At 40.6% G+C, this 15,707-nt stretch overlaps 1 protein-coding gene across 1 annotated transcript in view; it reads right to left on the reverse strand.

Moving 5' to 3' along the window:
- Positions 1-15,707, reverse strand: part of LOC130200033 (ERC protein 2-like) — a 139,190-nt gene that overhangs the window by 76,078 nt on the left and 47,405 nt on the right. The window contains exons 9-14 of the mRNA XM_056423979.1: positions 12,745-12,882; positions 8,874-9,062; positions 4,659-4,694; positions 3,837-4,027; positions 3,503-3,511; positions 3,409-3,450 (exon numbers count right to left, since the gene is read on the reverse strand). Coding sequence (XP_056279954.1) covers positions 3,409-3,450; positions 3,503-3,511; positions 3,837-4,027; positions 4,659-4,694; positions 8,874-9,062; positions 12,745-12,882 — 605 coding nt within the window. The remainder of the gene's footprint in view (positions 1-3,408; positions 3,451-3,502; positions 3,512-3,836; positions 4,028-4,658; positions 4,695-8,873; positions 9,063-12,744; positions 12,883-15,707) is intronic.

A 15,707-nucleotide genomic window follows, 5' to 3' on the forward strand; every position in this document is an offset into this window, starting at 1 on the left:
ATATTTGTTTTCCTCTTGTTTGTCTCTCATGTTTTATCTCTTAGAACTTGCATCCATTTAGAACTGCATTCATAAAAGTAAAATGAATAAATGATCATCTCACCTCGCTCAATGAGTGCCGCCAACGTGCGTGAGAACGTGAGATGCTACTATAGATCTCAATGTGGGAAACTGTCAATATTAAGAAGGGTGTTTCTGGAAAAATAAGTATGCATTCTAAGTTGATTTTCTCTGTGTAAATAAAGGTTTTAAAAAGTAATAACCTTTTGAGTAAAAAGTCCAGATTTATATTTCCCCTTCATAACTCTGAATTCTTACTCTATCTCTTCCTCTTCTCTTGTAATAAATAGCAGTGTGGAACTAAATCATCTGATTTCAAGCAGACAAAGCCACACAAGTCTAATTTTTGCTCAGGGATGCACACCTTATGAAATAAGATATGATCTGAATTAGATACATTTTATTTGTGAAAGAAGAGAAGGGGTTTACAAACATTGTATGTAGAAATATTGTATTCCGACAGTTTAAGGCTATGTTTCTGTTTGTGTGCATGCATACAGTTTGTGTGGTTTACAAAAGACGGACACTTTTCAAATCTGGAGTTTGATTGTGGTCATATGAATATGGCCCAAAATCATGTGTCTATGTTTTCTTGTCCAAACCCTTGCCAGCTACACTACGTACATATATTCTCCCTAGAGTTACCCAAGACACACACTTTCACACACATACAGTTCATACAGACGTTCACACACACAACATCCCCCCCCTCCCTTTTCCTAAAACCCTCCCTTACATACCAGAGTGATTACCACGTCAATAGCTTTGATATGGTGAGACTGGGAGGTTGATAAATTCCTCAAAGTTTAGCTCCCACATCGCTACAAGAACATTAAAAGTATAAGACTGTAACAGCATTAAGGACAATATCAAATATTTCCACGTGTTAACATACAGCCATGAGGGAAGGAATACCTCCATATAAGAACAACGTTGGCACCGAAAGCATCAACCTCTGAAAAGCATCAGCATCTTCAATCTGCATACTTACTGTTGATGTTTAAGGTTACATAATACTGAACATGTTTTAAAAAGGCAATCCACTGGACTTCCTCTATTCTCTTGTGCTTTAAGACTTTCAATACCATCTTATTAACTACACAAGTTGGAGAGACACATTGCTGGGCAAGCATTCACAGTGTGGCTTGATTAAAATAATAAAGAAATGTTTCGAATGATTCTCTCCCAGTATGTCACACTATGAATTATTTAAATTGTTTTCAATTTCAGTCCTCCATATGTCTGCAAACTGCTTCAATAGATCAGTAAACATTGCTTTCAGAGTTCTACTGAACAAATCCACTATTAGCATTAGTGTTAACAGCCAATAGAGATGCTTTCCTCAAAGCCGGTTCAGTGTTTCTCGGTAGATTAGCTCGGATGTACACCTACACACCTGACAGTAAAGAAAACACCAACAATAAACTAACAAATGATTTTATTGATGACATCACTGAGAGATCTCAGCGAATAAATAGCTGTGAGTTTGTCTCCCCTGTGCTGGGAGGTATTTATTCCAATGACCTGCACTCTGCTGCATTGCCAATTGGATGAGAAATTGTCTTATTCCTCATCTGTTCTCCTCTCTCCATCCAGAAAGCGGTTAATAGGCCATCTGACTGAGTTCCAACAGAAACACTGTGATTAAAAAGACATTAATCCTCTGCCCAGACACATCTCGCACTGTCTTACACAGAAGTCCAATCAGCACACAGACACACTTGTCCGCCCATATGCTGTCACACAACACATGTGTGCACACCCACACACACACACAGTAATTATTGTGTCTGTATTTATGTTACATTTCTTTGTTAAATCAAAGTTCACATTGATATCATGACATGAATTTAACTAGAACTTGAAAATCCTCACGAAGTGCATGTTCATGTCCTCTGCGCTTACATTTTTTTTAATTATTTATTATTTTACAATATATTACAGCGGCAGTGTTTGACTGCAGCGGAACCTCCTCTGATAACCTGCAGCTGACCTGCATGTGACCTCTGACCCCTCCATGATGACCAGAGGGGAGAGGTCAGACTGATAGGAGTGACCGTCTGACACTAATGAGACAGCAGCCCCAAAAAGATGGACGAGCTGAGGGCAAAGAAACTCTTCCAACGCTTGATCCCAAATGCTCCCATTCCACAAATGGCTGTGCACCAAAACCAAACGCTCAGATTAACACACACATGTGCATGAGCACACTCTGGTGACCGCTACATGTGAGTAGCAGACACTGTTTAGAGGTGAAGCATGCATGAACATAATTGAAATTGAAAGTACATTGTTGAACCAACTCTGCAGGAGTCACTATATCCCTATTATACTTGATGCTCATACGTTCCCACACAGTTTGAGTCAGCACACTGCTTCCATGCCAGAGTCTGTAAAACGGGTAATGAATGTGGCAGGAAACTGGGTTGGATTTGGCATATGCAGCCCATCCAGATACATTCTCAGCCATTCAGGAACAAAGCTAGCGTGAACACACTTGATGGGGCCAAAAATAGTTCTTTCACATACCTTTTCACACTCATGGCTTCGTCTATGCAGAAGGCGATCCATCAACAGAGAAACCACCCACTATCAATCTACACACACTGACTCGCCAACCAGCACACAACTAACAATAATCGCTTCAGGCACACACTTTGTACAAACACATACAAAACCATGCTCCTTTATAAACTTCTTATTCACACATGCACACACACACACACACAGACACACATATACACACACACACAGAGACACAAGCACTCACATATAGTACCTCTGCATTGGCACTAAACAACCACTCTTTTGGGCACAAATACGCATCATACCAATCCATAAATCAGATGATAATTGAGTAGCATTGCACCAATAATAAGCAGAGAAGTATAAACAGCCAGTGTCTGGGCTGAGTACACCACCTTCCACTGGCATGCTAGTGGCTGCCTTCCTGGCAACTCAAAAACACACAAGCACACACATACAGCACACACACATTTGCTGAATGCATTACCAGTAATGCGAAGACAAAACCACTTACTTACCTGTATGGTTTATAGATACATGTAAAAATGAGGAAAAACAAACATGATAGCAATGCAATGGGAAGAAGCTTTGCAGAAGTCAACGCAACCGAGAAGCTATAAGTCTCCAGTGATATAAGTCAGGAAACATATAAAGTCTCTCATTGTGTTATTGCTGTGAAAGGAATGAGGACCAAGATTGTTTGCCATAAATGCATAGTACATTTACTGCCCCAATGGGATAGTCAAATCTGAGCGTGCAAATCAGATTTGAGCCAAAATGCCCCAATTTCCAACTTTATTCCTGGGAAAGTTTAAAACTAACCCAAAGTCATGGCATGATGTCAAGAGTGATGGCGAGGGACAATGTCGGCGCTGTCATGATGATATGTTTAACAGGCACACTGAGAATTACTTACCCAGGTCTGCTGACGTTGATACATGGAAACAAATGATAGGACATTAAGCCACATGATTAAAAACATTACATGTGCAAACAGTAGGTCACACTGTGCATTTTTACAGTGTAATTACATCATGCAAAAAGAATGACAGCTAGGAAGTGGTTTCAAGTGCTGGGAGGACACGATCTAGACAGTTTATGTCTCGTGGATTACTTCTTTATAAATAGAGCACTTAGGAATGAATTGAGATCTTACAAAGATCCGGTCACTTGGAAGGACACTGCTCTCCAAGGACACCCAGATGGTGGCTTGTGATGAATATGAATGTCACAGATTATTTTTCCCTCACCTCTCAAGATCAGCAATTTTCTTCTCCTTGCATAATGTGTCCATCTCAGCATCTTTTAGAGCTCTCATTAGCCTCTCAACTTCCGATTGTGACTTCCCAGATTCCTCTTTGTTGCGAGCCACTTCCTGCTCCAGAAGCTTCAGACGATCAGTGATGTCTGGACACTTCCGGACTGTTTCTTCGGTTTGGGTCTTTTAGAGGAAGACAGTAGAGGAGCAAGTGGGTACATTAGTGATCCACAATACAGAACAAAGTTTATTATTATGAAAGTATCAAAGCAGATATACAGAGACCACTTTAGGACATCCCAGAGTCAGTGTTTCAAGCATGGCTCTGTTTAAAGAGCTTTAAGACTTAGCTTAACTTTAAGTTTAAACTGGAATCATAAAGCTATTCCTTCAAACAATACATATATTAAAATGTTATATACTGGAACGGGTATCACTGTATGATATAACTAATCCATTATGCTAATACATTTATATATTACATTGTTAACTGTAAGTTTCAGCATGTAAGGATTTGACTGAAATTCCAGGTGAAGCTGACAAAGTAAAGCTCAGCCCAACAAAGTCCAACCTGAAGCTCACAAACTGACAGGCTGAAGCTGAGGTTGACCAAGCAAAGCTTCAAAGCATAGCTGAAAATGACAAAGGACAGCTATGGCTGATGGATGTTGAGCTAAGTGTGACAAAATAGTGCTCAGACAGATTAAAGTTAAGCAAGGTCTGGCATCGGAGAGTCTGACATGTCCTAAACTGGCCTCTGCTGAAAACACATTCAAACACAAATAAACAAGAGACAGACAAAAAGAGAACCTACCACAGGGCTTCCTGCTGGAGGCCCATTTACTTTGACCTAGAAGTTAATACAAATAGATAAAACAGATGTTAAAATAAGAAAACAGCATAGGAACCAAGTTCAGTCATGGAGAGATTGGACACTGACAATTAAAAAGGGTCAGATGTGAGATCATTCTGCATGTATAGCTTTGAAACCTAAGGGAAAAGGTAAGTCAATCCTGAGTATGTGGTTAGGGTCCCAATCTAGCTGAAGCAGAACCAATCTTTGCCCTCATCCGCTCTCAATCCTTCATCACCACCCCCGACCTCCTGTTCCTCTGTTGCCTGCTTTTCTGTGGTCTGCGTCTATCAGTTGCTTCCCCGGGGCGTCCGTCATGTAGAATTTGGAGTTCAGTCATTATCATTATAAAAATCACTGTCTCCCTCTGTTTGGCTGCGATTTCATGAGACCACCAAACATCTCAATGTTTTTTTCTTCGTAAAATGTTGAAAAAAACCAAGTTAAACTGATGACATTTTTTTTTTCTCTGAAAAAAATATCCCAGAGGAAGTTTGTACCCTAGAATTATCTTTCTCTCTCTTTCGCTTGGTCTTCGCTTTACTCTGTCTACTGTGTGTTTGTGAAGATTGTTTAACTTGTTGAAACAGCTGAGGCCACTCGTTTAAATATCATCAAGTGAGCGCGCACACACACACACTGAGCAATTCATTGTTGGGTCTACATAGGTCTGGGACTGTACATGCAGTTCTGCTTGAGTCTGTCATCAGAAACAAAACAAGGAGTGTCTGTTAACTATTACCACTAGTCGATTTGAAAAAAATAGGCTTTTTTTTACCTTGAAATATTCCAGATAAACCATATGAATAAGTTGGCCCATGAATATGGGAGATACTGCCATGGGCACCACACATGGAGCACAACAAAACATTTGAAAGGTCTTTAGAGAACATGCATGCATACTGAGGTAATTTTGCAGGAACACATCTGTAAGTGTTAAAATACACACTTGAAATGTCAATGATGACATTTCTGTGGACTTTCATATGGTGTACTATTTTTTTTTTACACATTTGTATGTCTGTGGATATGACTTTGACTAACCTGTCTACAATATATGTGCCACATGTGACCTTAAAAATACCTGGCAATGTGTGACCTAATGTGTACTATACAGATGTGACGGTACTAAGGATTACATGATATAAAAACTGGAACACATGGCCATCTGGAAGGCGAGCAGAGTCATTGTTTACCTCGATCTCACCCCCGTTACCTCCACACCTAGCCTCATTCACTCGTGCACACGCATCAAACCCAATCTTAGCTTGCACAAAACGCATTAGGCCTAAGTGGACCAGAGTGTGTTATGTTCTTTCAGTGGAAAACTGAAAATACAGTCAGGGGGAAAGCAGGGGCTGAGAGGACATTGAGTCCAACAGGAATTTGTGATATTATGACAGGAGGGGAAAAGCCAGTAAAGATACGATTACACATTTGGTCAACGAAATTATTATCATTCTTGGAAATGTCTCAGAAGTGTAAATATTACAAATAAGTTAAATATGTGTGGCCACCAGAATCTGAACTGGGTCAGAGGATACAGTCACTTAGAGGCTGTGTATCATTTAAAAAAGGGTTTGGGCTCCTAAAGGTAATATTTGTCTTTGTATATCTTAGATATGACAGCATTCAATATTAATACATTATCTGTCAGTGCAAAAATCAATGTCTGAAAGTGTCATCTCCCTATTATTGTCAAAAAGAAAAATAGACTAACAAAAAAGAAACAAAAGAAATCAAAAAGGTAAGAGTATAAGACATTTGCCTGGTTTGAAAAGAGTCTTTTGAATAGGATTCAAAAGTGAGTAGAGGTGTCGTGACTGCTGGTTGATTCAGGCCAACCTTCTTTGGAAAGGTCATTTCCTTCCCTGAGGTTCTTAACCATTTTCTCTTTGAAGAGCTAGTGTTTAGATCCAGAAGTTCTTTATTAACCCCCGGCATCAACAAAGACTGTTTCATGGGAAGAGGATGAGGATGCAGTGAAGTCAACAGAGCTCTGAGGTCAAGATAAAAAGCTCCGCTTAGCAGCTTGACTGAGTCAACAATACAAACATCTGCAGATACAGTGAGTGAGTGGGCCACCGTGTCATCATACGACCTGATGGCAAACACAAACTACATCTGCATGAAAGGTAAATGTCTGTCAGGCAAAAAGCTTATTTTTCCACTTTTGGAAGAATTTAAGATTAACGTCAAATAAATATGCTTCTCATATAACTACTGGATTAATGCCATGATCTGTGTCCATTAACTGTATGTCCAGCTGGTTTGTGAGGAACATTTCTTTTTCTGATATCACATTGTCCAAATGTGATCAGTTTGCATACTAACAGCTATATCTTAGTCACAAAAAAAATGCAGCTAATTTGCTTAGAAAATGTCTTCATGATACAAATTTTGCAGTATAGTTTGTGTCATAACATGTTGAAGCTTCGTAACTTTTTCTTTAAAAAGAACAATAAGGAAATGTAAATGACATGACATAGCTTTCTTTTATTGTTTCATCACATTTTCTCAACAACACCTAGTGAAGCTTTTGTGGATTAACCCTTGTGTTGCCTTAGGGTCATTTTGACCCGAATCAATATTACACCCTCCCCCCGCCTTTGGGTCATTTTGACCCGATTCAATGTTTCACCCTCCTGTTACCTTTATATTTACTAACATATTTTACCCTTTGGGTTCAATTTGACGCCAGCAATTAAAACCTCCAGAAAATTATTAGAATTAATATTGTTTTCCAAGTTTAAGTGTGAGGCACTTTATGTTTGTTTGTTGACTACCGAAAGAACACCGACATTAAACATTGAATGGGGTCAAATTAATCCTAAGGCGGGGGGAGGGTGTAATATTGATTCGGGTCAAAATGACCCTAAGGCAACACAAGGGTTAAGAAACGTGTTTCTATGTATTTTATTATATTGCTGCTCAAAACTGAACTTTCCAGTATTTTGGCCAAAGTTCAAGTGGTTGTCAGGATCGAATTGTGTTATACGCTGTCTGATGGCACTAAGGTCCATGTATGCTTGTGCATATGTTTGTGCAGTAGCTCTGTTTGATCAGAAGCTAATCTCAGGGATGATTACCAATATTACAGCCTTACAACCTTTTACACACCACTCCACCACAATAAGATCAAACACACTTCAGACACTCACACATCCATACACACATGAACTAAACTGTTGTTTCTGTATTGGCCTGCATGCACGAGAACACGGAAAGAAACACTTACAGACACACTCATAAATATAAACATGCAAACATCAGCTGCGTTTTTAAAGAATCTATAAGTTTACATAACAGATGCCAGGTACACAAAATAGTACAATTATGGCAACACTTCTGTCAGAGTGTGAAACTGCCTGCTACAAAGAGTTATGGAGCTGCTGTCCTTTCAAGTGGTGCCGTGTCAAAATTCAACAAGATATCATTTCACAGGAATGAGATGTGTGTATGCTTTTTATGAGAATAAAAGAAAACCGTCTCATAAATTCTGGCAGGGCGAGATTCTGTCCTGGCTTGTAAGCCTGGAAGAGGAAAAAAAGGGAGAAAAAAAGACAGCCAGTCCTCTGACTTGGCACCCGGACAGGGTTAGAGGGGTCTTTTACGTCCATAAATCACTCTCTCTTAATTCATCCCTTTATCCTGTGGGACAAAGTGCAGGCAGGGCTTTTGCTAACAATACTGTGGATGCATCCAGGAGGTAAGAGTGGAATTACTATTACTGGAGATGTGCGCTGGGTTCAAGTAGTGTATTACAACCAGTGGTTGTAAAAGTTCATTATTTTAATCATGTTTGTACAATGACAAATAATCAAAAAGCGTCCGAATGTTGGTTTGAAGAATTCAAATGTAAAAGGTTACGGGAAAGGTACTTTTGTTTTATGAGGTCTTTGAAATTAAATTTTGTGTTTGGGCTCATTTTATGATGTGGGTTACGATGAAATATTGATTGCCGTTCATCTGCAGTTCATACACATACCAGACTATCAATCTTGTGTACAATGCTCGTATCAACATGCACACCGTTTTAACCACACATTTTGTTTTGGATATTTCATATAAAATGTTATACAATATCCAAAACATGTTTACAAAAACACTGCATATCACACGCACACACCTTTTTTTATACGGTATCATGACTTCATCAAAACAATCAATACTGACCGCTCCATCGGGGCTCTGGTTCTGAGTCAGGTCGGAGTTAGCAGGCTGAGTCTGGGACACTTTCTGGGGCTCCAGGGCTGAAAGTCTGTCCTTTAATACCTGGTTCTCCTTTCTCATCTGTTCCAGCTCCTCCAGACGAACCCTGTCTTCCCGCTCTTTCTGCTCACGCAGACTCTCAATTACTCGCTCCTGAAATAGTGAAAGGACAAAAAGAAATAATGTTTTCATGAGAGGTGTGAGTAGTCTTATAATAAAGAGCCTAGATATCCATATTCTGCATAAAAGCAGAAAGCATTTAAAAATGTGTTTTGGTTCTAGTGTGCAAAACATTGTCAGGCCTGTGTGATTTCAGTTATTTCCTATCAATATTGAATACTTTTAGCTAGGGACAGGTTGTTAAGGCTCGCCCGCATGTCTCGCAAAGGGAGGCTAAAGACGAATTCATAAATGCCCATCTTAAATGCCCAACATAAATAATACTGCTATGAATAATAGGACGGACAGGAGGTGATCAGAGCCAAGTAGAACAGAGAGAGATGGGGGACGCAGGAGAAGGGTTGAGGGACAGAGACAGATTATTGAGAATGGATTGGACAGAACTGTAGATCACTTCCCAGTGACTCTGCGTTGCCTGCTGATAAGCCAAGTTGGAATGTTTACATCATAATTTTCTCCATTCTGTAATCACATCGGACAGTGGGAGGACCACAGCTTTGGGCATTGGCTTGAAACCAGTTCCACACTACGGGTGGCAGAGAGTGCAAGATGTGTGTATTAGGTGTGTGCTAAAGTGTATGTGCGTGTGTTTAGGTGTGGACTGAAGTGATTATCAAGGTGTTTACTCAGGTGTTTATTTAGGCACAGAGCAGAGCTCAGCAATGAGGCTTTACGATGTGGCATTGCTGCATGATTGGCAGCTTTAAAACCTTGGGTAATTGAACAAATACACCCTCTAACTAGACCTTCCACAGTAACGCACTGCATAGTGGGCTTTGGAGGAGAGGGCGAGAAAGAGAAAGATCATAAAGGGAGAGAGACCACATGGCTAATAGGTCCTGGGTGTTTTACCCACATTATGAAATATCTCTCGGATGTTTGGGATTTAGCGAAAGAGACCAGGATGTGATCATAAAACCTGCCGCTATGAGACTTAAGTGTGGAGCACACGTAAATAGTACAAAAATACACAAATATTTCATCACAGACAGGGACATGAGCGTATACACACACCAAAGAGCAGGGCTCAGCTCGGGCACAATGCCTCAGCCTCTTAATCAGAACCACAGCACTGTGGCAGGCGACTGGCTCTAAGAGCAGGTTTGTGACAGGGAGTGTGATGAGCAACGTACACACTCGCTCTTGTAAACACATTACACCCACCCTGTGGTGACCACAAAATCTGAAAAGCTCGCCATCATTCTCCTCATCTTAGCTGAATTGTATGTAGGCTACATCAGAAGTGATGTTTGGGTAAATAGACGGGCCGAGGCAGAAAAGGGATTTACAGTTTATTGTTGCCATTATGCTATTCATTTCAAAGTCTGGCGGCAACAAACACAAATTTAGGTGATAAAAGATCATTTTAATTGGAAACATATTTGTAGTGAATGAAAAGTGCATAAACCAACATCAACATAATAGATCAATTGCAGTGAGAAAAATGCAAAACAATTATTTTTCACACAAAGATTTGTCATGAACTCAAGCACCCCTGTGTCTAACTCCACTTCACCTGCTCTCCCAGGATCAGTGTTAAAGCACTTAACATTGTGCAAAGCACATACGCGTGTTATTGAGGAGACTTTGTAACCTGACACCGCAAAAATGTTATATCTCCCATTTAAAACAACATTTTGATCTTGTTTTAATACCACCTTTTTAAAATGTCAGTAACGAAGCATAAAACTAGGTCAAGCCGAGCACTGAAGTCAGGCTTCTCTTAGCTGATTGGCATCAGCTCTTTGCAATATGCTTCACAATTCACACCTGTGGCAGGTAACATCCAATCATATTCTCAAGTCAGGAGAGATGCATCAAATTGTGAAATGGATGCTCTTGTAGAGTTTGTTCTACTGACCTTGTCCATTCAGTGCCTAAGACAAGTATGCACTTGGCAGGTCAGGAAACAAGTAACACAAGCTAACGTGGCAAACAGAAATATGTCTGCATTAACATAAATACTGTGGCAGCCACTGGAAAAACAAGAAGTACAGCTGGACATCCACATATGTCCTAACAAGGAACTCTATAAACTCTTAAACAGCAGCCAGTGCCAACAAAATGTAAACCAGCATCCATCTTTTTGCCTGCAGTACAAACAAACACATAAATGGGAACCGTTTTAGCCTAAAGTAGTCTTTTTTTAAGACTGTAGTACCAACAAATGTGTGCTAGCAACAACTTCAAACATGAAACAAACCTAAGCATGAATAAGTCCCTCTGAAATAAAGCCAGTCACTTCTAGGGAGACTGTATTTACTTCAAGAATAGGATTTGACATCTCCATGATCAAAGTCAGGACAGAATATAACATCAAATCGAACCTGTGGATAAGCCCGTCTCCAATCAAAAAAGCACTGGCACTCCTAACCAAGAGTGCGAATGCAAAAAACTAATTTCTAAAGACTTATCTCGAAGGTAACTCCTTTACCAGGGAATATGGCAAAATCAAACTTTATTGGGTAACTGGTGCACTGCATTTTACTTAAGACGAAACACCAATGGCCAACAAGACCATTTATCTTTTAATGTTAGTGGTGGCAATGGTGCTGAAGTGAAGCTCTATGGGGACCATCTGCTCTATCATGTTTCCAGAAAACAACAAATGCTCACCTGTCCACCCATGTGGAGTTATTCTGCTTAGTTAAAATTGTTTTACATGGTCATACAGCTATGCAATCAATCCTGCAATGTGTCTTCCTATATACATGGATGCATATGTTACTGTGCTCATTATAGTATTTGCTGAGGCTATGTAATGTAGCCAGTAAATCCACCACAAAGACTATTGAGACTTAAAAGTACAATAATAGTAGTCTATTTCATTAAGTTCCCTAATGGGCATTTGTTTCCTCCATGTGCGTGGCTGTGTTATCTGGCACTGAATTTCCATCCCAGTCGGATCCTTTGTAACTGTGTTCCTCTTGCCAGCTCTGTTCTTTGTCTTCTTCTTTCAAATGCCTTGCAGAAGTTACTCATTTTTTACTCTGCCTCCATCCTTACATTCCTTGACCTCTTCCTCCCTTAATTCTGAGGCCACCTCTTCCATCAGGGCTGTGTCTCTTCTGCCTGCCATTCCACTTTTCCATACCTCCATTCCTCCCCTTTTTGGAACTTCTATCCTCCTCTTATTCCATGGATCATTCCCTCCCTATGTTCAGCGCAGTTACAGCCAGGGACTAATCCTCTGTCTATGTTCACCTTGGACCTCCCTTCTCCTTCTTTCCCTTAAAGTTTTCAGAAAGGACCTCATCTAGTGTGGTCCAAGGTCGATAAATCAGGAGGCTGTGTCAGTAAATTATGGCATTGAATCATAGCAAATCATGCAACTTAATTAAGTCGAATGCTAGCTTCCTTAAAGACAAGTGTGCCTCAGTGGGTCAACATTTCCAGACCAGTTGGTGGTCAAATAGTGTCATTTTGTGAGTTTTTATTCAGTCTGTATCGTATAGTTTGTTGTTATATCTACATTTGACAAACAAGTTTTAGATTCCTTCACTAATAGTGTCTTCAAACCATTTCTCCAGCAACTATTCTACCAGAGCAACCGTGACCCTCACCTCAAGTCTCTTTTCTCAGCAGGTTCTGTCAGATTTTCTTCACCTCTAACCTATATAATAAGCCTCCCTTAATCCCTCCCTCTATCCTTTACCTTTTCTGATAGAGCTTCCTCCAGTGTGGTCAGCGCTGTGTCTGTGTTGCTGGAGTCAGTCTGAAGGCCCTGGACCCTTTCCCTCAACCCAGCCAGCTGTCTGTCTTTATCCTTTAACTGCTCCAACAAGTTCTCAATCTGGAGAGAGATGGACAGAGACAAAGAAACAGGGGAGCTGAGGTTAGTGACATGTGGATGTGAAACAAGCGTTACGGGCAGAAACGTTTCGACCAAACCTGAAAAGTTAAGGAACATTTGTGCAAAGTACACAACTGGGCGATAGTGACTAGAGACCTCGCGGTGCCAAAGCACCACATAAAGTAATTATCGCATTGACCACCGATTCATCGAGATGATGGATCTAGACACTGAATAGTGTGCTTAGCCTCTGGCTGCAGTCTCCAATTTCCTGCTGTAATGTCTTCCATTCGTGCCCGGCATCTTAAAGATGAGCAGCAATGAAAATGTTCACTCTATGGCTTGGGTCAAGACAATTATGATTGAATCCATGAAGACAAAAAAAGTTATACTCAATGGAGGGGAGTAAACAACACAGCCATTGGATGGTGTGACAAAATTAGCTTCAGTGATAGTTTAATAGCATTTTACTAAGAGCTAATTCAGCCCATTGGCTTTTGGTGAGATGTCTCTGCATCTGCCTTTCTGCGGCTAACCTCATGTCAGTAAAGTGCTGGTGCAATAGCCAATTGATGTGATCAAAAACTTTTATCTGATGAACATCCGCAAAACAGAAAAGAAACACAGAAAGACACATTCACAGCTACACACGCACACAAACACAATGCCCCCTCCCCCCCCCAAGAGCTGTACCAACCAAAACACTAGCAGATGCAGCTGGAGTAGGGCACAGTGCAATTCAATGAGACTCCAGAGGTCTACAAATTAGTTACAAAGGGAAAGCACATGTGATGACAGGACATGGTGACATGGTGACTTATAATTTCCACAAGCACACACCACTCTACATTCCATTGAATTTGAATTAATGTCATCTTGATTCAAAAAACATACTTGAAAAATTGATGGACTCCCTGAGATCCCCTGAGACTTATACACTCGCATAGGGCATATATTTTCCTGTCTCCAACCCAGTCTTCTTCAGTGTTTTTTCTACAGACAGACAAAGCACCATTCACTCACTGCTGCAAAGCATTAATTCCACATTTGACCCAAGTGGTCCTTTCTCAGCTCAGGGCTTGAATTGTACAAAGGAAAGGCACATGCAATGAAAGGGATTCATTATTTAATGAACATGAGAATCCAATAAAATATATAAAACAAAAGCACTTCAGGCCATCAAGAAACCACGATGTAACTGAGATGGTGACAGGCTAGAACATGTCCAGTGTGGGGGGGGGGGGGGGCAGGGGGGAAGCTGCATTCCAGTCATGGGTACATAGATAGATAATGTCAAAATCTCCACAGTTATTTTACTAATTAATCCAATTTGACTTCAGACTTTGGTGTTCTCTGCTCCCTGGAGGGCAAGAGCTAATATTTTAAAGAGCCATCTTGGTTTTGGCAATGGAGGGAAAGTTGCAGGAGGGGAATAAGCAGCCAGGACCCTTTGGAAGATCTTGATAGGTTAATGACAGCCATTATACAGCCAAGTTAAAAGCTCTGGTAGGTCAGTCCATAAGCGATAGGAACATCAAACCCTTCGGGGAATGATGGGAAAGCTTCACACTCCCAGAGTCAGATACAATTCCCAGCAATTCATGATTACGATGGTTGTGTTGGGTGGGATTTTAGGGTTGAGAATTTGTGAAAAAAAGATCCATGGTGATTATTCTCTTATGTTTCTCCCATTTTAAGTGACAGAGTTGAAGAGATACTTTTCACTTACTTTCCAACGGACGAAGCCACTTAAGCGGCAAAGCTAGACACATAACATTCTTGGGCTCCACATCATGAAGCACAAATGAATCCTCACAGATTAAACAAGACTCACACGCCACACGCATTAAACACAAGATGAAGTACAAACAAACCAAACATGGTTTGGCCTCTAGTTGTAGCAGCTCAGTAGCTTCGACATACCTTGTTAAAATAAACAGTAAAATAGTAAATACCCAACGAAACATATACATTTGCACTCATGCACACCCTCGCTCTCTATCCCTATGGGCACCGCAGAGCCCTATTTTAGGTCAAATTGAGCATGTTGCCCCTGGTCTTAGATAAATGATTACATTCTTTACCAGGCTTCAGTTTGCTTTGGCCAGGTTGCACAAAAAACAACCACTTGATGAAATATTTAGCCACGTCACTCTGCCTTCTGTGAAATCGTGCATAAAAAAAGTTGAACAGAACTTGAAACGTTGTAAAGAGGAGTCACGTAACTCATGGATATGGGAAAGAGGGCAAGGAATTATGTCAGAATTCGCAAAGTCGAAACATGCTCTCCAAAGAGAAATGCCTTTTGTTGACAGGCGAGATGCAGGGCAGCTGTATGCCCTCCTGGGAGAGGGCGGCCAGTAGCTTGATCGTTATGAGAGCAGCAGTCATTCATTTTATCTCTGTGTAGGCAGCTCAAACTATACTCACGTATCTCTCTCTCTCTCTCACACACACACACACACGGACAGGCATTGATCATTTAACCACGGTGCATATGTCATCCCACTCTCCAACCTCACATGCCTCCCGCTGAAGCAGACCACCTACAATAGGCCCCTACCATGACTCTATGGGCCAGGCACAGTGAGTGTGTATCCTCCTGAGAAACCATGAAGTCAGTCTCAGTCGTCTCCCACACACATGGCTCTCCACTGTTTACAGCTATACTGTTTGAGTCTGATAACTTTATCAACAAGCTGATAGGATGAGACCAGGTTCTCCTCAAATGTGTTAATGCTTGGTTACCATTTACTGACCTTTTGCAAAATAGTAGTTAATGAATCGAATAATCTTTGACATAATTAAGTTTGAATAAAACTAGT

The sequence above is a fragment of the Pseudoliparis swirei genome, chromosome 9, assembly GCF_029220125.1.
Source record: "Pseudoliparis swirei isolate HS2019 ecotype Mariana Trench chromosome 9, NWPU_hadal_v1, whole genome shotgun sequence".
Classification (NCBI taxonomy): Eukaryota; Metazoa; Chordata; class Actinopteri; order Perciformes; family Liparidae; genus Pseudoliparis; species Pseudoliparis swirei.